The 23,656-nt window shown below is 43.1% G+C and overlaps 1 protein-coding gene across 2 annotated transcripts in view; it reads left to right on the top strand.

Annotated features, from left to right (window-relative positions):
* LOC129853976 (far upstream element-binding protein 3-like) overlaps positions 1-23,656 on the top strand; it is a 91,932-nt gene that overhangs the window by 38,122 nt on the left and 30,154 nt on the right. For both annotated transcript variants that reach the window (XM_055920550.1, XM_055920549.1), the window contains exons 8-12: positions 15,008-15,106; positions 15,403-15,507; positions 15,624-15,726; positions 15,950-16,050; positions 16,859-17,000. In XM_055920550.1, coding sequence (XP_055776525.1) covers positions 15,008-15,106; positions 15,403-15,507; positions 15,624-15,726; positions 15,950-16,050; positions 16,859-17,000 — 550 coding nt within the window. The remainder of the gene's footprint in view (positions 1-15,007; positions 15,107-15,402; positions 15,508-15,623; positions 15,727-15,949; positions 16,051-16,858; positions 17,001-23,656) is intronic.

The following is a 23,656-nucleotide window of genomic DNA, read 5'->3' as shown; positions in this document are numbered from 1 at the left end:
GGTCTGGGACAGGTAGCACGTCCGGTGGACAGGTCAGGGTTCCATAGCCGCGGGCTGAACAGTTGAAACTGGAACAGCAGCAAGGCCAGGTGGACTGGGGACAGCAAGGAGTCATCATGCCTGGTAGTCCTGACGCATGGTCCTAGGGCTCAGGTCCTCCGAGAGAGAGAAAGAAAGAGAAGGAGAAAATTAGAGAGAGCATACTTAAATTCACACAGGACACCGGATAATACAGGAGAAGTACTCCAGATATAACCAACTGACCCTAGCCCCCCGACACATAAACTACTGCAGCATAAATACTGGAGGCTGAGACCGGAGGGGTCAGGAGACACTGTGGCCCCATCCGATGATACCCCCGGACAGGGCCAAACAGGAAGGATATAACCCCACCCACTTGGCCAAAGCACAGCCCCCACACCACTAGAGGGATATCTTCAACCACCAACTTACAAGGCCGAGTATAGCCCACAAAGATCTCCACCACAGCACAAACCAAGGGGGGGCGCCAACCCAGACAGGAAGATCACGTCAGTAACTCAACCCACTCAAGTGACGCACCCCTCCTAGGGACGGCATGAAAGAGCACCAGTAAGCCAGTGACTCAGCCCCTGTAATATTGTTAGAGGCAGAGAATCCCAGTGGAGAGAGGGGAACTGGCCAGGCAGAGACAGCAAAGGCGGTTCGTTGCTCCAGAGCCTTTCCGTTCACCTTCACACTCCTGGGCCAGACTACACTCAATCATATGACCTACTGAAGAGATAAGTCTTCAGTAAAGACTTAAAGGTCTTTCTCCTCCCTCCTTAATCCCCCCCCCCCCCCCCTCTTTGTGGATGAATTTGTCAACCACTTTGGGAAAAAGCTTGACAAATTCACGTACACAGATCAACCCTACACCTTGACCTCTTTCTCCAGACCTCTAGCCACCTGACAACTTACCCACTTGACCACATCCCCTCCTCCCTTCTCAAGACCATCTCTGGGGACCTTCTCCCATTCCTCACTTCCCTCATCAACCTATCCCTGACCACTGGCTGCGTCCCCTCTGACTTCAAAATGTCCAAAGTTCCTCCCCTCCTCAAGAAACCAACACCAACTTTCTCATTATCTCTCTCAGAACGATCTTCTTGACCCTCACCAACTGAGACTGCTCTTCTCTGTGTCCCAGAGGCTCTCCGCACTGCCAACGCTGACTCTCTCTCTCTGTTCTCATCCTTCTAGATCTATCCGCTGCCTTCGACACCGTGAACCATCAAATCCTCCTCTCCACCCTCTCAGGGCTGGGCATCTCAGGCTCTGAACACTCTTGAATTGCAACCTGCCTGACAGGCCGCTCCTACCAGGTGACGTGTGTCTGCACCACGTACTCTCCCTACTGGTGTCCCCCAGGGCTCGGTTCTCCTCTTCTCTCTATGCACCAAGCCACTTGGCTCCGTCATATCCACAAATGGTCTCTCCTTTCATTGCTATGCAGATGACACTCAACTTCTACCCCCCCCCCCCTTCTGACACCCAGGTGGCGACACGCATCTCCGCGTGCCTGGCAGATATCTCAACTTGGATGTTGGCCCACCACCTCAACCTCGACAAGACGGAACTGCTCTTCCTCCCGGGGAAGGCCTGCACGCTCAAAGACCATTTCATCACAATTGACAACTCCACAGTGTCACCCTCCCAGAGTAAAAAAAAAAACCTTGGTGTGACCCTGGACAACACCCTATCGTTTTCTACAAACATCAAAGCAGTGACCCGCTCCTGCAGGTTCATGCTCTACAACATCCGTGGAGTACGACCCTACATCATACAGGAAGTGTTGCAGGTCCTAATCCAGGCACTTGTCCTCATCTGTCTAGACTACTGCAACTCGCTGTTGACTGGGCTCCCCGCTTGTGCCATCAAACCCCTGCAATTTATCCAGAACACTGCAGCCCGCCTGATTTTCAACCTTGCCAAGTTCTCTCATGTCACCCCTCTCCTCCGCACACTCCACTGGCTTCCAGTCGAAGCTCGCATCCGCTACAAGACCATGGTGCTTACCTACAGAACAGCAAGAGGAACTGCCCCTCCCTATCTTCAGGCTACGCTCAAACCCTATACCCCAACCCTATACCCCAACCCGCCACCTCAGGTCTCTTGGTCCTCCAAACCCTACGGGAGGGCAGCTCCCGCTCAGCACAGTTCAAGCTTTTCTCTGTCCTGGCACCCCAATGGTGGAACCAGTTTCCCCTTGAAGCTAGGACAGCAGAGTCCCCTCCCTACCCTAAACATCTGAAACCCTACCTCTGCAAACAGTATCTTAAATAATGCTCACCCTCACCAGCACTTGACCCCCCCACACACACACACACACTTCTAGATCTGACTGTACTGATAGCTACGTCATTGAGGAAAAATTTACTTTCTATTCCTGTGATATGTGGTTGTCCCACCTAGCTATCTTAAGATGAGTGTACTAACTGTAAGTTGCTCTGGATAAGAGCATCTGCTAAATGACAAAAAAGGAACTGGAAAGTTCAAACTCAGTATTTTATCCCAAAGGGGGTAGATAGGCTTTAACATTGCACATACAGTTCCTACACCTTGGACACACCTACTCATTTAAGGGTTTTTCTTTATTTATACAATTTTCTACATTTTAGAATAATTCTGAAGACATCAAAACTATGAAATAACACACATGGAATCATGTCCTAACCAAAAAATTGTTAAACAAATCAATGTATTTTAGATTATTCAAAGTAGCCACACTTTGCTTTGATGGCAGCTTTGCACACTCTTGGCATTCTCTCAACCAGCTTCACCTGGAATGCTTTTCCAATAGTCTTGAAAGACTTCCCACATATGGTGAGCACTTGTTGGCTGCTTTTCCTTCACTATGCAGTTCAACTCATCCCAAACCATCTGGGTTTGAGGTCGGGTAATTGTGGAGGCCAGGTCATATGATGCAGCACCCCATCACTCTCCTCCTTGGTCAAATAGCCCTTACACAGCTTGGAGATGTGTTGGGTTATTGTCCTGTTGAAAAACAAATTATAGCCCTACTAAGCGCTACCCAGATGGGATGGCGTATCGCTGCAGAATGCTGTGGTAGCCATGCTGGTTAAGTGTGCCTTGAATTTTTAATAAATCACTGACACCAGCAAAGCACCCCAACACCATTCTTCACGGTGGGAACCACACACGCGGAGATCATCCGTTCACCTATATTGCGTCTCACAAAGACACAGTGGTTGGAACCAAAAATCTCAAATTTGGACTCAGACCAAAGGACAGATTTCCACTGGTCTAATGTCTATTGCTTGTGTTTCATGGCCCAAGCAAGTCTCTTCTTATGACTGGTGTCCTTTAGTAGTGGTTTCTTTGCAGCAGTTCAACCCATGAAGGCCTGATTCACGCAGTCTCCTCTGAACAGGTGATGTTGAGTTGTGTCTGTTACTTGAACTCTGTAAAGCATTTATTTGCGCTGCAATTTCTAAGGTTGGTAACTCTAATGAACTTAATCTCTGCAGCAATCTCTTCGTCTTCTTTTCCTGTGGCGGTCCTCATGAGAGCTAGTTTCATCATAGCGCTTGATGCTTTTGCGCCTGCATTTCAAGAAACTTTAAATGTTCTCGAAATTTTCAGAAAGTAATGATGGACTGTCGTTTGTAATTGCTTATTTGCGCTGTTCTTTAAAATAATGTTATTGGTCACATTCACGTGTTTAGCAGATGTTTTTACAGGTGTAACGAAATGCTCTGACTGTGCAGTAATATCTAACAATTTCACAACATTTACCCAATACACACATATCTAAGGAATGGTGTCAGAGCGGCATAGACAAAGATACAGTATATACAGTTGAAGTCGGAAGTTTACATACATCTTAGCCAAATACATTTAATCTCAGTTTTGCACAATTCCTGACATTTAATCCTAGTAAAAATCCCTGTCTTAGGTCAGTTAGGATCACCACTTTATTTTAAGAATGTGAAATGTCAGAATAATAGTAGAGAGAACAATTTATTTCAGCTTTTATTTCTTTCATCACATTCCCAGTGGGTCAAAAGTTTACATACACTCAATTAGTATTTGGTAGCATTGCCTTTCAATTGTTTAACTTGGGTCAAACATTTCGGGTAGCCTTCCACAAGTTTCCCACAATAAGTTGGGTGAATTTTGGCCCATTCCTCCTGACAGAGCTGGTGTAACTGAGTCCGGTTTGTAGGACTCCTTGCTCGCACCCGCTTTTTCAGTTCTGCACCCATATTTTCTATAGGATTGAGGTTAGGGCCTTGTGATGGCCACTCCAATACCTTGACTTTGTTGTTCTTAAGCCATTTTGCCACAACTTTGAAAGAATGCTTGGGGTCATTGTCCATTTGGAAGACCCATTTGCGACCAAGCTTTAACTTCCTGACTGATATCTTGAGATGTTACTTCAATATGTTCACGTAATTTTCCATCCTCATAATGCGATCTATTTTGTAAAGTGCACCAGTCCCTCCTGCAGCAAAGCACCCACACAACATGATGCTGCCACCCCATGCTTCACGGTTGGGATGGTGCTCTTCAGCTTGCAAGCCTCCCCGTTTTTCCTCCAAACGTAACGATGGTCATTATGGCCCAACAGTTCTATTTTTGTTTCATCAGACCAGAGGGCATTTCTCCAAAACGTACGATCTTTGTCCCCATGTGCAGTTGTAAACCGTAGTCTGGCTTTTTTATGGCGGTTTTGGAGCAGTGGCTTCTTCCTTGCTGAGCGGCCTTTCAGGTTATGTCGATATAGGACTCGTTTTACTGTGGATATAGATACTTTTGTACCCGTTTCCTCCAGCATATTCACAAGGTCCTTTGCTGTTGTTCTGGGCTTGATTTGCACATTTCGCACCAAAGTACTTTCACATCTCCTTCCTGAGCGGTATGGTGGCTGCATGGTCCCATGGTGTTTATCCTTGCGTACTATTGTTTGTACAGATGGACGTGGTATCTTCAGGCGTTTGGAAATTGCTCCCAAGGATGGACCAGACTTGTGGTCTATTTTTTTTACACTCTGTGGAATGTTGTCCCACTCCTGTTCAATGGCTGTGCGAAGTTGCTGGATATTGGCGAGAACTGAAACACGCTCTCATACTTGTCGTTTCAGAGCATCCCAAACATACCCATTGGGTGACATGTCTTGTGAGTATGCAGGCCATGGAAGAACTGGGACATTTTCAGCTTCCAGGATTTGTGTACAGATCCATGCGACATAGGGTTGTGCATTATCATGCTGAAACATGAGGTGACTTTGAGATATCAGCTGATGTAAGAAGGGCTATATAAATACATTTGATTTGATTTGTGATGGCAGTGGATGAATGGCACGAAAATGGGCCTCAGGATCTCGTCACGGTATCTCTGTTCATTGAAATTGACATCAATAAAATGCAATTTTGTTCGTTGTCCGTAGCTTATGCCTGTCCATACCGTAATCCCACTGCAACCATGGGGCACTCTGTTCACAATGTTGACATCAGCAAACCGGTCGCTCACACGACGCAAGCAGTTGTGAGGCCAGTTGAACATACTGACACATTTTCTAAGATGACGTTAGAGGCAGCTTATGGTAGAGAAATTAACATTCAATTGTCTGGCAACTGCTCTGGCCGGCATTCCTGGAGATATCCTCAATAGTAGGGATGTAAACAATTTTGTGCACAACATTTGAGAGAAATAATCTTTTTGTGCTAATGGAACATTTCTGGCATGTTTTTTTCAGCTCATATAACATGGGACAAACATTTACATGTTGAGTTTATATTTTTGTTCAGTGTAGATATGAAGACTTAAGATATTAATGTTTCAAGAAAGGAGTGTATATTTGGCCTGGCAAAGCATCTTTTTTCTCTGAATGAATGGAAATTGATAATTTAGTTTTTTTCTCGGCTCATCTCGGGAAGAAAATAGAGTCAAGACCGAGTACAAATGTATCTGACACCGAGACGAGACCAAGACACTCATCTCAAGAACAGACTCGTAACACTGCTTTCAACCATCTTGAATGGCTTTTTTTTCTATTCAAAACTTTGAAAGCCATCAACTTTCCAGCTGAAACAATACATTTCATAAAAATATTTTATAAATATCCAGAAGCAAAAATATAAACCAATAATAAATTATCTGATGAATTTGCTTTAGAAAGGGGCACAAGACAGGGATGTCTTCTCTCCCCCCTCCTGTTTGCTTTGGCAATTGAACTGAGACAGGACCAAACATAACAGGTATCAGTATTGGTAAACATGAATATAAACAAAATGTATTTGCTGACGATCTCCTGATATACCTGATTAATATTGAAAACTTTCAGAATACTCTAAAATCTCAGGATAGAACATTTACAAAATAATGGCAACCTTTTACGGGGGCAGCCCGACACCGGTACACTTATGACAACATCCAGCTCAAAGTGCAAAGCGCGAAATTCAAAATCTATTTTTTTTTTATATTTAACTTTCACACATTAACAAGTCCAAGACACCAAATGAAAGGTGCACATCCTGTGAATCAAGCCAACATGTCCGATTTTTTAAATGTTTTACAGGGAAGACAAAATATGTAAATCTATTAGCTAACCACGTTAGCAAAAGACAACTTTTTCTAACTCCATCAATTTCTTACTCCATCAGGTGCTATCACAAATTCGACCAAATAAAGATATAAATAGCCACTAACCAAGAAACAAATTCATCAGATGACAGTCTGATAACATATTTATTGTATAGCATATGTTTTGTTCGAAAAATTTGCATATTTCATGTATAAACCATAGTTTACATTTCAGCTACAATCCAAAATTGCACCAAAAGCAGCCATAATATTTACAGACACCAACGTCAAATAACTAAATACTCATCATAAAACATTTCTGAAAAATACATAGTCTGCAGCAATTGAAAGACGGGCATCTTGTGATTCCAAACAATATTTCCGATTTATTAAATGTTTTACAGCGCAAACAAAATGTATCGCTATATTAGCGTAGCTACAATAGACAGAAATAATTGGGCGCCCACGGCCAATTCACATGCACGACAGATATATGAAATAACATCATAAAATGGGTCTTACTTTTGCTGATCTTTCATCAGAATGTTGAAGAACGTGTCCTCTGTCCAGATGAGTCGTTGTTTCGATTCAGAATGGCAAATGTCCCTCTTCAATTAGCATTGGCACTAGCCGAGTGGCATAAATTTCTCCAACGTAAACACAGTCAGAGGACGGAACACGGCAAAACTCCCGAATAAAGTTTCAATAATCTGATTAAACTATATTGAAAAAACATACATTACGATGATATGGTCACATGTATCAAAAAAAATTCGAGCCGGAGACGTTAGCCGTTCGTTATCAAGGCAAAACAGAAGTCAATCCCACTTCCTTCAGAGTACCGGAAGTGGACGTTCACGTCAAAGAAATAGGTTTTTTTCCGCCACAGACCAAGAGGAGCAAAGAAAATTCTTCTCTGACATCCTCTTTACACCAATAGGAAGGCGTATAGAGTGTCAGCAGACTCCTAAGTGTTAAGACCATGTATAGGCATCAAGTTGAAAAGAGCATCGATTTCTGACATTTCACTTCCTGGTCAGGAAAAGTGCTGCAGAAGGACTTCTGTTTCACTCAGAGAAATAATCGTCTGTTTTGTCCTATATTATTATTTTTTACCCCAGCCCCCATCCCCGCAGGAGGCCTTTTGGTAGGATGTCATTTTAAATTAGAATTTGTTCTTAACTTCTTTGGGGTAGGAGGCAGTATTTTCACGTCCGGATGAAAAGCATGCTCAGAGTAATTCACAGGATCTGTATCCTATTACTCCTATAACGAGTAAAAACATGACCTGAGAAATATTACTGGCTCCACTAATGCTTGGAAAAAGAACGGGTCGGTGTCCACCGTGCATCCGGCGCAGCTGGAAAGGAGTTCCTACCTACACGTGTTTTTGTTTTATAGTGGCTGTGATTGGGCAATCGATACCATTCAAAGCGTCATCACGTAAAGGCATCCAGGGGAAGACGTAAGCAGTGACCGTATCCTTATAGCATTCACAGTGGCCTTTAAACTGACTCCAGATCAGGGGCCAAAATGTGTGAAATCTGACTCCATGTCAGGGAAATTGCTGTAGAATGAGTTCTGTTCCACTCAGAGACAAAATTCCAACGGCTATAGAAACTAGAGACTGTTTTCTATCCAATAATATTAATAATATGTATATTGTACGATAAAGTAGGAGAGTAGGAAGCCGTTTAATCTGTAATGCAAATATGAGTAAACAGCACCCCCTGTAGTCGCAAGAAGTTAAGGGCAGAGAAAGCTTGTTGGACACTAAGAACGCTTTGTTGTAGAGCGTTTACCACAAAATCCGGGGAGGGGTCAGCTGAGTGTACGACTGTGTCATCTGCATATAAATGGATGAGAGCGCTTCTTACTGCCTGAGCTATGTTGTTGATGTAAATTGAGAATAGCGTGGGGCCTAGGATCGAGTCTTTGGGTATTCCCTTTGGTGACAGCAGATGTTCTGACTTTATACACTGCATTCTTTGAGAGGGGTAGTTAGCAAACCAGGCCAAAGACCCCTTAGAGACACCAATACTCCTTAGCCGGCCCACAAGAATGGAATAGTTTACCGTATCAAAAGTGGTAAAAAAAAACAATATACAATAATACTTTATTTCAGTTGCCTTTGCTTTCTTGGGTACAGGAACAATGTTGGACATCATGAAGCAAGTGGTGACAGCAGACTGGGATAGGGAGAGAAAATAATATGTCCATAAACACTCCAGCCAGCTGGTCTGCACATACTCTGAGGATGCGTCTAGGGATGAAGTCTGTGCCGGCAGACTTGCGAGGGTTAACACGCTTAAATGTCTTACTCATACATCGGCCACTGAGAAAGAGAGCCCACAGTCTTTGTGAGCGAGCCACATCGGTGGCACTGTGTTATCCTCAAAGTGGGCAAAGAAGGTGTAGCTTGTCCGGTAGCAAGACGTCGGTGTCCGTGAGTGGTTTTCCCTTAGTAATCCGTGATTGTCTGTAGACCCTGCCACATATCTGAGCCGTTGAATTGCAACTCCACTTTCTTTGTACTAACATTTCTCCTGTTTGAATGCCTTACGGAGGGAATAACTACACTGTTTGTTTTCAACCATATTCCCAGTCACCTTGCCATGGTTAAATGCGGTGGTTCACCCCTTCAGTTTTGTGTGAATGCTGTCATATTTCCACGGTTTCTGGTTTGGGTAGGTTTTAATAGTCACAGTGGGAACAACAGTCACTGTGTACATGTATACGCCAATGTTATTCTCATAGGCTACCCGAAACATATCCCAGTCCGCGTGATCAAAACAATCTTGAAGCATGATTGAACCAGCATTGAAAAGACTTTAGCACGGGTACTTCCTGAGTTTTTGCCTATAGGAGGTAAGGAGCAAAATGGAGTCGCAATCTAATTTGCAGAAGGGAGGACTGGGGAGGGCCTTGTAGGCATTTCGAAAGGGGGATTAGCAGTGGTCAGGTGTTTTTCCAGAACGAGTACTACAGTCAATGTGTTGACAGAACTTCGGTAGTGTTTTCCTCAAATTTGGTTTGTTAAATCCCCAGCTACAATAAATGCAGCCTCAGGATATGCGGTTTCCAGTTTGCAGAAAGTCCAGTTTAGTTCCTTGAGGGCTGTCGTGGTATCAGTTTGAGCGAGAATATACACGACTAACCAAAGAGAATTCTCTTGGGAGGTAATACGGTTGGCATTTGATTGAGGTATTCTAGATTGGGTGAACAGAAACACTTGAGTTTCTGTATGTTTTCATGAAAAACACACCACGCCTTTCTTCTTCCGGGAGAGTTCTTTTTTCCTGTCTGCACGATGTACTGAGAACCCAGCTGGCGACAGTATATCCCAAGTGAGCCATGATTCTATGAAACAGAGGATGTTACAGTCTCTGATGTCTCTCTGGACCGAGATCCTCGTCCTGAGCTCGTCTACTTTATTGTCCAAAGACTGAACATTAGCGAGTAATATACTCTGAAGCGGTGGATGGTGTGCATGCCTCCTGAGTCAGACTAGAAGTCCGCTCTGAATACCTATTCTCCGCCAGCGGCATCTTGGAGCAGCCTCTGGGAGAAGTTCAATTGCCCTGGGGGGTAAGAACAAAGGATCCAATTTGGAACAGTCGTAATGCTGGTAAGCACACAAAAATAAACAGATTCACAGATTTCAAAAGCAATGTTTGACTGACCAATGTAGACATTTTCCAATACATGCAACTTAAAAGTTATATATATATATACATTTCCACCTGAAATCTTTTGGACATCAGCGCAAAGTTGAGGGAACCCCATTTGACTCAGAAAAGGATACCCATATGATAGGTAATATGTACCTTGCAGAAATCCTATCCAACTGACAATCTCTTAGAAAAAAATATAAACTATTGGAATCAAGACTTAAAATATACTGATATAGGCACAAGATGGAGTGTTGGAACATAACTAACAAAATTACAGTTAACGAAAATGTACTCTTAACCCAGTATAAACTAATGTATAGAATGTATTATACAAGAAACAAAATTCACAAATTCTACAGCACAATGGCAGTGTCATGTCTTAACCTGTCTAGGACTAGGGTGCCGCTAGCGGCACACCCCCCCCCCCCCCCCCCACCCCCACTGAAAAGGCAGAGCCGCGAAATTCAAAAAAAATATATTTTTAAAATATTTAACTTTCACACATTAAAGTCCAATACAGCTAATGAAAGACACAGATCTTGTGAATCCAGCCAACATGTCCGATTTTTTAAATATTTTACAGGGAAGACACAATATGTAAAGATGTAAATCTATTACCTAAAAACACATTAGCATAATCCACCATCTTTACTTTGTCCACCAACACCAGTAGCTATCACCAATTCGGCTAAACTAAGATATTTATAGCCCCTAACCAAGAAAAAAACTCATCAGATGACAGTCTGATAACATATTTATGGTATGGGATAGGTTTTGTTAGAAAAATGTGCATATTTCAGGTAGATGGCATAGTTTACAATTGCACCCACCGTCACAAATGGACTAGAATAATTACAATGAGCAACGTGTTTACCTAACTACTAATCATCAAACATTTCGTAAAAATACACAGCATACACTAATCGAAAGACACAGATCCTGTGAATACAGATAATATTTCAGATTTTCTAAGTGTCTTACAGCGAAAACACAATAAATCGTTATATTAGCATAGCACATGTGCAAACTTTACCCCAGCATTGATTCTAGCCAAAGAGAGCGATAACATAAACATCGCCAAAATATATTATTTTTTTCACTAACCTTCTCAGAATTCTTCAGATGACACCCCTGTAACATCACATTACAACATACATATACAGTTTGTTCGAAAATGTGCATATTTAGCCACCAAAATCATGGTTACACAATGACAAAAGTAGCCCAGCTGGTGAGAAAATGTCCGTGCGCCATATTAGACAGTGATCTACTCGTATACATAAATACTCATAAACGTGACTAAAAAATATAGGGTGGACAGCGATTGATAGACAATTTAATTCTTAATACAATCGCGGAATTACATTTTTTCAATTATCCTTACTTTTCAATACAGTTTGCGCCAAGCGAAGCTACGTCAAAAAACATGGCGTCCTAAGCCACTAAAATGTTTCGACAGAAACACGATTTATCATAATAAAAATGTCCTACTTTGAGCTGTTCTTCCATCAGTATCTTGGGCAAAGGATCCTTTCTTGGGTCTAATCGTCTTTTGGTGGAAAGCTGTCCTCTTGCCATGTGGAAATGCCAACTGCGTTCGGGATGAACTGGAAGCGTGCCCAGCGATTCACAGCGTTTCAGAAATAAATGTCCCAAAATCGCACTAAACGGATATAAATTGCTATAAAACGCTTTAAATTAACTACCTTATGATGTTTTTAACTCCTATAACGAGTAAAAACATGACCGGAGAAATATAACAGGCTAAACTAACGCTTGGAAAAATAGCAGGTCGATGTCCTCCACGCGCATGACGCAGCTGGAAAGGAGCTCCTACCTACAGGGTTTTTTAATTTATAGTGCCTGTGATTGCGCAATCGACCCCATTCAAATCGTCATCACGTAAAGGCATCCAGGGGAAGACGTAAGCAGTGTCCGTATACTCATAGGAATAACATTGGCCTTAAAACTGACTCCAGAACACTTAGAGACAAAATTTCAACTCCTATAGAAACTATAGACTGTTTTCTATCCAATAATAATAATAATATGCATATTGTACGATCAAGAATTTTGTAGGAAGCCGTTTCAAAAATTACACGATTACCATAAATAGTGACAACAGCGCCCCCAGCCATAACAGGTTAAGTGTAAAACTAACAAGGTCTCAATAATTCATGCCTTCTGGGAGTGCTATAAAGTCCAAAAGTCATGGGCAGACTTAGAAAGTTGGCTATCAGAAGTTTTACAAAGACAGATTACAATTAAACTTACAATCAGCGTATTTCAAGACATGGCACATGGGGGTGCGGTGAGATACCCAATGGGGTGGACCATACTTTTCTGTACTTAAAAGCTGGAAATCAAATTATCCTCCATCACTATGCCAGTGGATGAATCAAATGTATATGTGTGCTACGAAGATAAATCTAACAGTTCAGGTTTAAGGCCATATGGCATAGTGCTACAAACAATGGAATATTCCAGGGGACGAAGGATGAGTGTGGTTGTGAAACATACCTCGACTAACCTGTACCGCTGCACATTGACTCAGTACCGGTACCTCCTGTATATAGCGTCGATGTTATTTTATTGTTTAGTTAATATTTTCTAAACTCTATTTTCTTAACTGCATTGTTGGTTAAGGGCTTGTAAGTATCAACACCTGTTGTATTCAGCGCATGTGACAAATACGATTTTATTTTATTTGTATGGTTGCGGTGGGAACGTGGGTCTGAGCAGGTGTGATGTTGTTAGAAATATGTGTTTGTCAATTTATTGTGTTTATGTATGGTTGTTATTGTTTGAAAAATAATATAAATTAATAAGACACCAGGACTGAGTTTCTCAGTCCTTTAACATAAAAATTATCCCTGGGAGGACCCCCAACCCCCCCAAGCAAGGGGCCTGGAATTGGTCAAACTCGCAGGTTTAATACATGTACAAAATGATCTTCTTTCCCTAAAAGCATGATAGTCATGACTTTCTTACATGAAAAGGATCTTAACTGGGCCCCAGACAATTGATCTGAGATGGATTTAAATTTCAGTCATGGGATTTTTGTTGTTGTTGCTTTAACCCCTATATGGGGTGCATTTTGCAGGCATGGTTTATGTCCACTCAACTCTTTAGAGGGCAAGGTAAACGCCAATAAATACATAGCCATTCTGCGTGATCACCTGCAACCTATGGTGAATAATTTCTATTCTGATGGGAGTGGTCTCTTCCAACATAATGCCCCCATCCACAGAGTGGTCACTGAATGGTTTGATGAGCATGAAAACGATGTAAACCATATGGCACGGCCGTCTCTGTCCCCAGATCTCAACCCAACTGAACACTTATGGGAGATTCTGAAGTGGCACCTGAGAGTGTTTTCCTTTACCAACAAAACTATGGAATTTCTCGTGGAAGAATGGTATCACATCCCTCCAATAGAGTTCCAGACACTTATAGAATCTATGCCAAGGCGCATCTATGCCAAAGCTGTTCTGGCGGTTCGTAGTGGCCTAACACTTGTTGCTGTTTCCTTTATTTTGGCAGTTCCCTGTACCATGTTCACCATTTTCGTTATCTCCCTCATATGGATTAACACAAAGCTCACGAGGCTTGTTAGCACAGATTTGTTTCTCCATACTCTCCCTACTTAATGTCTTTCTGCATCAGTAGTAGTCACTAATATTTCTAAGGCAACCACTTTTGTGAAACTACCTCACTGGATGCGAGTTGCCATACCCATCGTAGAAGGTAAGTTGGGGAGGTTACAAAGGCAAGTTGATTCATACATGATATCACATTCTCCTTTAAAAACAAACAGTGTCAGTTTTACACTTAATTGTGGACAGCAGGCCTAATTCATTGAAAGTGGATATTTCATGGAAACATATTTTTTGAGAGGACGATTAGGCTATCAAAGCAATATTTCTCAGGTTCATATTGGCTTCCCTAAGAAGAAGAGGTTTTATTCATTCAGTCAGGAAGATCTAAAAGCATTAACCTATAGTCAGGGCTCCAGGCTAACCTTTTTCAACTTGCAAAGCTTATTGTTATAATTGAAAATGTTGAACCTGCAAGAGATGCCATTTGAACTATATTTTAAAAAGTGTTTTCTGTATGATATTTACTGCCCTAGCATGTAGATTTGTTTTAAGATAGTATTAACATGGACCATCAAGCTCTTCAATTATCTATGTTAGCATACTTTGGGGTATCAGAAACAAATGTGTAAAAATGATTCAATTTTTTTTCAGCTGGCCTTTTTGTCATTATCTCAATAAAAGTGATAAAATAACACAAAGCTATATCAAATCAGGTAATGCCAAATTTCTGTCTGAAGGAAGTATGCTTTGAAATTATTAAAATGGGTCTGAAGGTTATTGGAAAGTTTTAGGAAAACATCAGGGATCAGGCAATCTTTGTGTATGATGTCATGTTCTTTAGAGAATCAATTGATTTTCCCCAGTCATTCTGTGCGGATTTGTGACACTCCCTTCTAACGAGACCTGCACGGCTTGCGAGTGTTATAGAGGGAAACGGAAGACATGTACGTGAAAGTCTTAAGCTTTCATCATTGGGGTCATAATAGATAATAGCTCCAAATGTTCAAAGCTAGATACAATTGCAAGATTCTACACTGAAACTGCTCTGTTTGTCCCAGGATGGTTACGCATATAACCACAGTTCTATGAACTAAGCAATGCGTTCAGCTGATTGAGAGGAAAACAACTTGCACAACACATTCATTCACTGTGTGTGATCTTTCTTAGGAGAGAATAGGAGTGAAGATGATGATGATCCAGGATGGCCCCATGCCCACCGGGGCGGACAAACCCCTGAGAATCACTGGGGATCCCTACAAGGTCCAGGTGAGTGAAGAGTGGGTGGGGTGGGGGTGCGGCTTCAGTCGACAGTCACGGTGCACGCAGAATTATTTGCAGAAATCCTCACTTTTCAATCCAACACAGACCCTCCTCTCTACATTCCAGTGAGGCTTTCTGTTGACAATTATTTAGACTATTTCTGATTTGTGATACAGATAATTTTGCACTTAAAAAATGCATTAGGGGGTCACTCTTCACTCCTTTGTAGATCCCGTTATGGCATCTCAGTCACCTCTGGGATGTACCGTCACGTGAATCCCATTTTCTTCTCCCCTTCACAGCAAGCGCGGGAATTGGTGATAGAGATCATCCGCGACAAATACCAGGGAGACTTCCGCAGTGGCCGAAACGACTTTGCGTCAAGATTGGGTGGAAGTACTTTGGATGTAAGAATGCAATGTACAGGACGTCCAGTGAATGTCACAACCAATGACTAAGGTGCCATTTTGAACAAACCCTTGATGTTTGAGCTCACATGCTTCAGGCCAATCCCTCCCTTCAGGTGGCTGTACCCAGGTTTGCAGTGGGGATTGTCATCGGCAGGAGTGGCGAGATGATCAAGAAGATCCAGGAAGATTCCGGAGTGAGGATCCAATTCAAACCAGGTGTGTGCGTGTATTTCTTTTAGCATATGTCAGATGTGTCATTTGAACGAAGGTTTCTCTTCTCTGTAGAGTTGGAATTATATTGGGGTATGCCATGTCTCTTATCGTACCATGACCAATTATATATGAGGAAAGGCAACTTTCTGTGTGTTGGTGTGTGTCTGTATCTGCTGTCAGTCACCACTGTTAGCTTAGTGTTGACCCTACTCCCTCCCACCAACAGATGATGGCATCAGCCCAGAGCGCATCGCCCAAGTGATGGGACAACCAGACAGGTGTCAGCACGCTGTCCAACTCATCAACGAGCTCACCCAAACAGCACAGGTACACACACACACACACAGAGTGCAAGGTAACACTCAGAGCAAGGAACACATTACACAGAATGCACACATTATGGACAAGTAGAGTGCACACACAAACGCATCACAGCAAGCTAACACACACACACACACACACACACAAACCTCATGTGCCAAGCAAGCACACGTACCACTTGTGATTCTTATTTCCCAGTCAATTTATTTTCCACCAAGCTGCCTCTTGACCCATGGCTGCGTCCTGATGGCATGCTATTTCCTGCATTGTGCTCTGGTCAAAAATAGTGCACTACGTATGGAATAGGATGCCATTTGGGACTTGGGCCTATGTTGTCCTCGTCTCCTGGCGTGTATTGCTCAGGTGGCCATTACAAGAGAATTACCATTTAGATATGCAAATAAGATCTGCAACTCCTAGTCAAATACAGTTTACAGATATGTCATACCTTTGGTTGACTTTGTAGGCGCAGACGATATCAGGGTTGATAAGATATTGCATGGCATGTATTTTAATATATTGTTTGAAATGTCATATCAGAAGGACATTGTCAATAAATGTCACTCCATGCTTGGGTTAAGCACCCAAGGTATATCTGTACTAGCTGGTGAGTGTCTCCTTGCTGTATGTAAAAAGTTTTAATTTAATGTTGGATCATTATGTATCGCTGCACTCTATTTTCATTGTATTTATTGTCTGTAATTGTCTTGATTTGTCCATTTGTCTATGCTTGATGATTTGTTTTAATGTATACCACAAACAAAATTTCCCCATGGGGATAATAACGTCATTATCTGACGTGTGATTGGAGCAGGAACGTGATGGCTTTGGAAGCTCTGGAGGACCAAGAGGAAGGGGAAGAGGTCGCGGGAACTGGGGCATGGGCTCACCAGGGGGACTGCAGGAGGTCACCTACACGATACTTGCAGACAAGTGTGGTCTGGTGATCGGCAAAGGTAATGCAACTCAGTCCCTCAGTGCGCAAAGCAGCGTAGAACCTCAGAGCTACAAACACAAGTGTACAGTGCATTCGGAAAGTATTCAGACCCCTTGACTTTTTCCACATTTTGTTACGTTACAGCCTTACTCTAAAATGGATGAAATTGTTTTTTTTCTTCATCAATCTACATACAATATCCCATAATGACAAAGCAAAAACAGATTTTTTGAAACCAAAATATCACATTTACATAAGTATTCAGACCCTTTACTCAGTACTTTGTTGAAGCACCTTTAGCAGAGATTACAGCCTCGTCTTCTTGGGTATGACGTTACAAGCTTGACACGTGTATTTGGGGAGTTTCTCCCATTCTCTGCAGATCCAAGCTCTGTCAGATTGGATGAGGAGCGTCGCTGCATAGCTATTTTCAGGTCTCCAGAGATTTTTGATTGGATTCTAGTGTGGGCTTTGGCTGGGCCCCACTCAAAGACATTCAGAGACTTGTCCCGACCCAAAGCCACTCCTGCGTTGTCTTGGCTGTGTGCTTAGGGTCGTTGTTCTTTTGGAAGGGGAACCTTCGCCCCAGTCTGAGGTCCTGAGCGCTCTGGAGCAGGTTTTCATCAAGGATCTCTCTTTACTTTTCTCCATTCATCTTTCCCACGATCCTGACTAGTCTCCCAGTCCCTGCCGCTGAAAAACATCCCCACAGTATACTGTAATTCTCTCACCACCACGTTTCACCCTAGGGATGGTGCCAGGTTTCTTCCTGACGTGACGTTTGGCATTCAGGCCAAGGAGTTCAATATTGGTTTCATCAGACCAGAGAATCTTGTTTCTCATGGTCTGAGAGTCTTTAGGGGCCTTTTGGCAAACTCCAAGCTGGCTGTCATGTGCCTTTTACTGAGGAGTGGTTTCTGTCTGGCCACTACCATAAAGGCCTGGTTGGTGGAGTGCTGCAGAGATGGTTGTCCTTCTGGAAGGTTCTCCCATCTCCACAGAGGAACTCTGGAGCTCTGTCAGAGTGAACATCGGGGTCAGCTCTCTGACCAAGGCCCTTCTCCCCTGATTGCTCAGTTTGGCCGGGTGACCAGGTCTAGGAGGAGTCTTTGTGGTTCCAAACTTCTACCATTTAAGAATGATGGAGGCCACTGTGTTCTTGGGGACCTTCAATGCTGCAGAAATGTTTTGGTACCCTTCCCCAGATCTGTGCCTCGCCACAATCCTGTCTCTGAGCTCTACGGACAATTCCTTCGACCGCTCAAGCCGGTTGTTTCTCTGACGTTAACTGTGGGACCTTATATAGACAGGTGCCTTTCCAAATCATGTCCAATCAATTTAATTTACCACAGGTGGACACCAAGTTGTAGAAACACCTCTAGGATGATCAATGGAAACAGGATGCACCTGACATCAATTTCGGGTCTCATAGCAAAGGGTCTGAAAATTTATCTAAATAAGGTATTTCTTTTTTAAATTTAAAAAAATCTAAAATCCTGTTTTCGCTTTGTCATTATGGGGTGTTGTGTGTAGATTGATGAGGAAAATGTTTTATTTAATCAATTTTATATTAAGTCAAGGGGTCTGAATACTTTCGGAATGCACTATGTCATTCAGAACACTGAAATGTCCGAAATTCACTTAATTGTATTGAACCATTGTAGAAAATATGGATTTCCTTTACCACGTGTTTTCTACTCATTTAGCATGATGCTGTAAATGTTGGAAGTGTTTTTGTACTTGTAGGCCTAAGCACAGTTACCTGTTGGCCTCTTGCTTTAAAAAAAAAAAAAAGTTTTACTAACAACATTCCACTGACTTTGAGTAAAGCCAGAGTGTCTATGTATGCGGATGACTCAACACTTTTACATGTCAGCTACTACAGCGACTGAAATGACTGCAACACTTAACAAAGAGCTGCAGTTAGTCTCAGAATGGGTGACAAGGAATAAGTTAGCCCTAAATATTTCTAAAACTATAAGCATTGCATTTGGAACAAAACACTCACTAAACCTCAACTGAATCTTGTAATAAATCATGTGTAAATTTAGCAAATTGAGATGACTAAACTGCTTCTTGTAACCCTAGATTGTAAACTGTCATGGTCAAAACATATTGATGCAGTAGCTAAGATGGGGAGAAGTCTGTCTATAATAAAGTGATGCTCTGCCTTCTTAACAATACTATCAACCAGGCAGGCCCTACAGACCCTAGTTTTGTCGTACCTTGACTACTGTTCAGTCGTGTGGTCAGGTGCCACAAAAAAGAACTTAGGAAAATTGCAGTTGGCGCAGAACAGGGCAGCACGGCTGGCCCTTGGATGTACACAGAGAGCTAATATTAATAGTATGCATGTCAATCTCTCCTGGCTGAAAGTGGAGGAGAAATTGACTTCATCACTACTTTTATTTATGAGAGGTATTGACATGTTGAATGCACCGAGCTGTCTGTTTGAACTACTGGTACACAGCTTGGACACCCATGCATACCCCACAACACATGCCCCCAGAGGTCTCTTCACAGTCCCCAAGTCCAGAACAGACTATGGGAGGCACACAGTACTACATAGATCCCTTGACTACATGGAACTCTATTCCACATCAAGTAACTGACGCAAGCAGTAAAAATTGATATAAAAAACACCTTATGGAACAGCTGGGACTGTGAAGCAACACAAACATTGACACACACACACCCACACACACACACACACACACACACACACACACACACGATAACATACGCACTATACATACACATGGATTTAGTACTGTAGATATGTGGTAATGGTGGTGTAGGGGCCTGAGGGAACACAGTGTATTGCTAAATCTGTGAATGTATTGTAATGTTTTTAAAATTGTATAAACTGCCTTAATTTAGCTGGACCCCAGGAAGAGTAGCTGATGCTTTGGCAGCAGTGCCTTAAAGTATTCACACCCCTTGACGTTTTCCACATTTTGTTGTGTTACAGCCTGAATTTACACTGAACATAAATATGAACTCAACATGCAACAATTATACTGAGTTACAGTTCATGTAAGGAAATCAGTCAGTTGAAATACCTTCATTAGGCCCTAATCTAGGGATTTCACATGGCTGGGAATACAGATATGTGTATATATAGGGGCATGGATCAGAACACCAATCAGTGTCTGGGTGACCACCATTTGCCTCATGCAGCGCAACACATCACTTTCGCATAGAGTTGATCAGGCTGTTGATTGTGGCCTGTGGAGTGTTGTCCCACTCCTGTGCGAAGTTGCTGGATATTGGCGGGACCTAGAACAACGCTGTCGTACACGTTAATGCAGAGCATCCCAAACATCCTCAATGGGTGACATGTCTTGGTATGCAGGCCATGGAAGAACTGGGACATTTTCAGCTTCCAGGAATTGTGTACAGATCCTTGTGACATTTTTAACCTTTTTTTAACAAGGCAAGTCAGTTTAGAACAAATTCATATTTACAATGACTGCCTACCTCGGCCAAACCCGGACGACGCTGGGCCAATTGTGCACCGCCCTATGGAACTCCCAATCACGTCCGGACGTGATACAGCCTGGATTCGAACCAGGGACTGTAGTGACGCCACTTGCACTGAGATGCAGTCTTCACTGACATTTTCAACCTCTCCGTGTCCAAGTCTGTAATACCAACATGTTTTAAGCAGACCACCATAGCGCCTGTGCGCAAGAACACTAAGGTAACCTGCCTAAATTACTACCGACCCGTAGCACTCACGTCTGTAGCCATGAAGTGCTTTGAAAGGCTGGTCTACATCAACACCCTTATCCCAGAAATCCTAGACCCACTCCCATTTGCATACCGCCCAAACAGATCCGCAGATGATGCAATCTCTATTGCACTCCACACTGCCCTTTCCCACCTGGACAAAATAAACACCTATGAGAGAATGCTATTCATTGACTACAGCTTAGCGTTCAACACCATAGAGCCCACAAAGCTCATCACTAAGCTAAGGACCCTGGGACTTAACACCTCCCTTTGCAACTGGATCCTGGACTTCCTGACGGGCCGCCCCTAGTTGGTAAGGGTAGGTAACAACACATCCGCCAAGCTGATCCTCAACACATGGGCCCCTCAGGGGTGCGTGTTCAGTCCCCTTCTGTACTCCCTGTTCACTCATGACTGCACGGCCAGGCATGACTCCAACACAATCATGAAGTTTGCCTATGACACAACGGTGGTAGGCCTGATCACCGACAACGACGAGACAGCCTATAGGGAGGAGGTCAGAGACCTGGTCGTGTGGTGCCAGGACAACAACCTCTCAATGTGATCAAGACAAAGGAGATGATTGGATTACAGGAAAAAGAGGACCGAGCACGCCCCCATTCTCATCGACGGGTCTGCTGTGGAGCAGGTTGAGAGCTTCAAGTTCCTTGGTTTCCACATCACCAACAAACTAACATGGTCCAAGCACACCAAGACAGTCGTGAAGAGGGCACGACAAAACCTATTCCCCCTCAGGAGACTGAAAAGATTTGGCATGGGTCCTCAGATCCTCAAAAAGTTCTACAGCTGCACCATCTAGTGCAGGGGTGTCAAACATACGGCCCGCGGGCCGGAACCGGCCCCCAAGGAGGTTCGATCAGGCCCGCAGGATAATTTGAAAGTGGAAAAAATGCATAAAAGACATGGAATTAATATTTTTAATTCGCTGCAATTCATGGATTATCCGCTAAGGGGCGCACTCTTTCCATCAGAGTAGAAGACAAGCCGCATCACTGAGACAGACTGAAAACAGCAGACGGTATCAATGCGCCATCTGCTGCTTGTTACGACGTTGTTAATACCTTGGTCTCTACCTCTCCGCTACACCCTCATTAGCCAAAATGTCGTTATCCAAACGGAGAAAAGTAGATAAGGAGTGTAGAATTTTCAAAGAAAAATGGACCACGTCCTATTTATTTACAGAGATGCACGGAAAACCTTCGTGCTTGGTGTGTTTGCAACAAGTTTCGGTATTGAAGGAATATAATATTCGACGCCACTACGAGACTCATCACAGCGAAAAATATGACGGCTTGCAAGGACAACTGAGAAGAGATAAGATTAACGAATTGCTGGCGGGTCTGAGGAAACAGCAGTCAACTTTCATCCAGAGCCGAGAAGTCAGTGAAGCAGCGGTAAAAGCCAGCTACCTAATATCTAGCGAAATAGCATTAGCATCGAAGCCGTATTACGACGGTGACTTTGTTAAACGATGCATGATGAAGGCGGCTGAACTTGTATGTCCCGAGAAGCGACAAGCTTTTGCCAATATTATCCTGACGAGGAATACTATAGCAGAGAGGATTTCGGAACTATCGGCAGATTTAGACAGTCAATTGAAACAGAGAGTCAAGTCATTTATTGCATTTTCCGTGGCAATTGACGAGAGCACTGACATCACAGACGTGGCCCAACTGGCCATATTTATTCGAGGAGTTGATGAGACATTGACTGTTACTGAAGAGTTTCTTGAGTTGGTGCCAATGATGGACACCACAACAGCCGAGGACATTTTCGGCTCTGTCGTTGCTGCATTGGACAGAGTTGGAGTGGACTGGTCCCGCGCTGTCAGCCTGGCTACAGACGGCGCGCCATCCATGGTCGGAAAGAAAGCAGGTGTCGCGACAAAGTTCAAAGACAAAGTACAAGCCCTTAATGGAGGAGATCGTTTCTGGACATTTCACTGTATTTTGCACCAGGAGGCATTGTGTTGCAAGTCGCTGAAAATGGACCACGTCATGGAGGTGGTTGTTCGCACTGTAAATTTCATCCGGTCCAGAGGTCTGAACCATCGTCAGTTTGACAAACTTCTCAGCGACAGCAACATTACCCACAGCCTGCCATACCACACTGAAGTGAGATGGTTAAGCCGAGGCGCTGTGCTGAGGCATTTCTTTGATCTACGAGAGGAAATCGGACAGTTCATGGAGAAAAAAGGAAAACCGGTGTTGGAATTACAATCTCAGGAATGGCTACGGGACCTTGCATTCTTGGTTGATATTACTGAACACTTGAACAATCTGAACAAAATGTTGCAAGGCCGCAAAAAAGTTGTCACACAGTTTTCTGACAACATACATGCATTTAAGTTGAAGCTGACTTTGTGGGAGATGCAACTGGCAAATGGCAACCCTGCTCATTTCCCCTGTCTGAGAGATGTGTGTGTGACCAGACCTGATGCGGACATGAAACGGTACAAAGACAAAATTGCAGGACTACTGCGGGAGTTTGAGAAACGTTTTCAGGTATTTGGTGAACTTGAGACAGAATTTTCAGTTTTTCGCTCACCTTTCACAGTTAAAGCTTCTGATCTGCTGGTCGAAATTCAGCTAGAGATAATTGATTTGCAGTGTGATGCAGATTTGAAGGGCAAATTTGCCTCTGTAGGTCTGGACAGATTTTATCAGTATCTACTTACCAGGGTACCCCAAATTAACAGCCCTGGCTGCTAAAATTTTGTGCATGTTTGGGACAACCTACCTTTGTGAACAAATTTTCTCAGTGATGAATATCAATAAAACAAAAATGCGTTCAAGGCTCACAAACAAGCACTTAAATGACATTCTGAAAGTGACAGCTAGTCAGGACATGACACCTGGTGTTGATGCACTTGTACAGGCCAAAAGATGCCAAGTTTCAGGAACAAATACAAGTCCAGAC

Source organism: Salvelinus fontinalis, chromosome 4 (genome assembly GCF_029448725.1).
Source record: "Salvelinus fontinalis isolate EN_2023a chromosome 4, ASM2944872v1, whole genome shotgun sequence".
Taxonomy (NCBI): domain Eukaryota; kingdom Metazoa; phylum Chordata; class Actinopteri; order Salmoniformes; family Salmonidae; genus Salvelinus; species Salvelinus fontinalis.
Note: the sequence above shows the minus strand (reverse complement) of the source record. Positions and strands in the feature narration are given on the sequence as shown.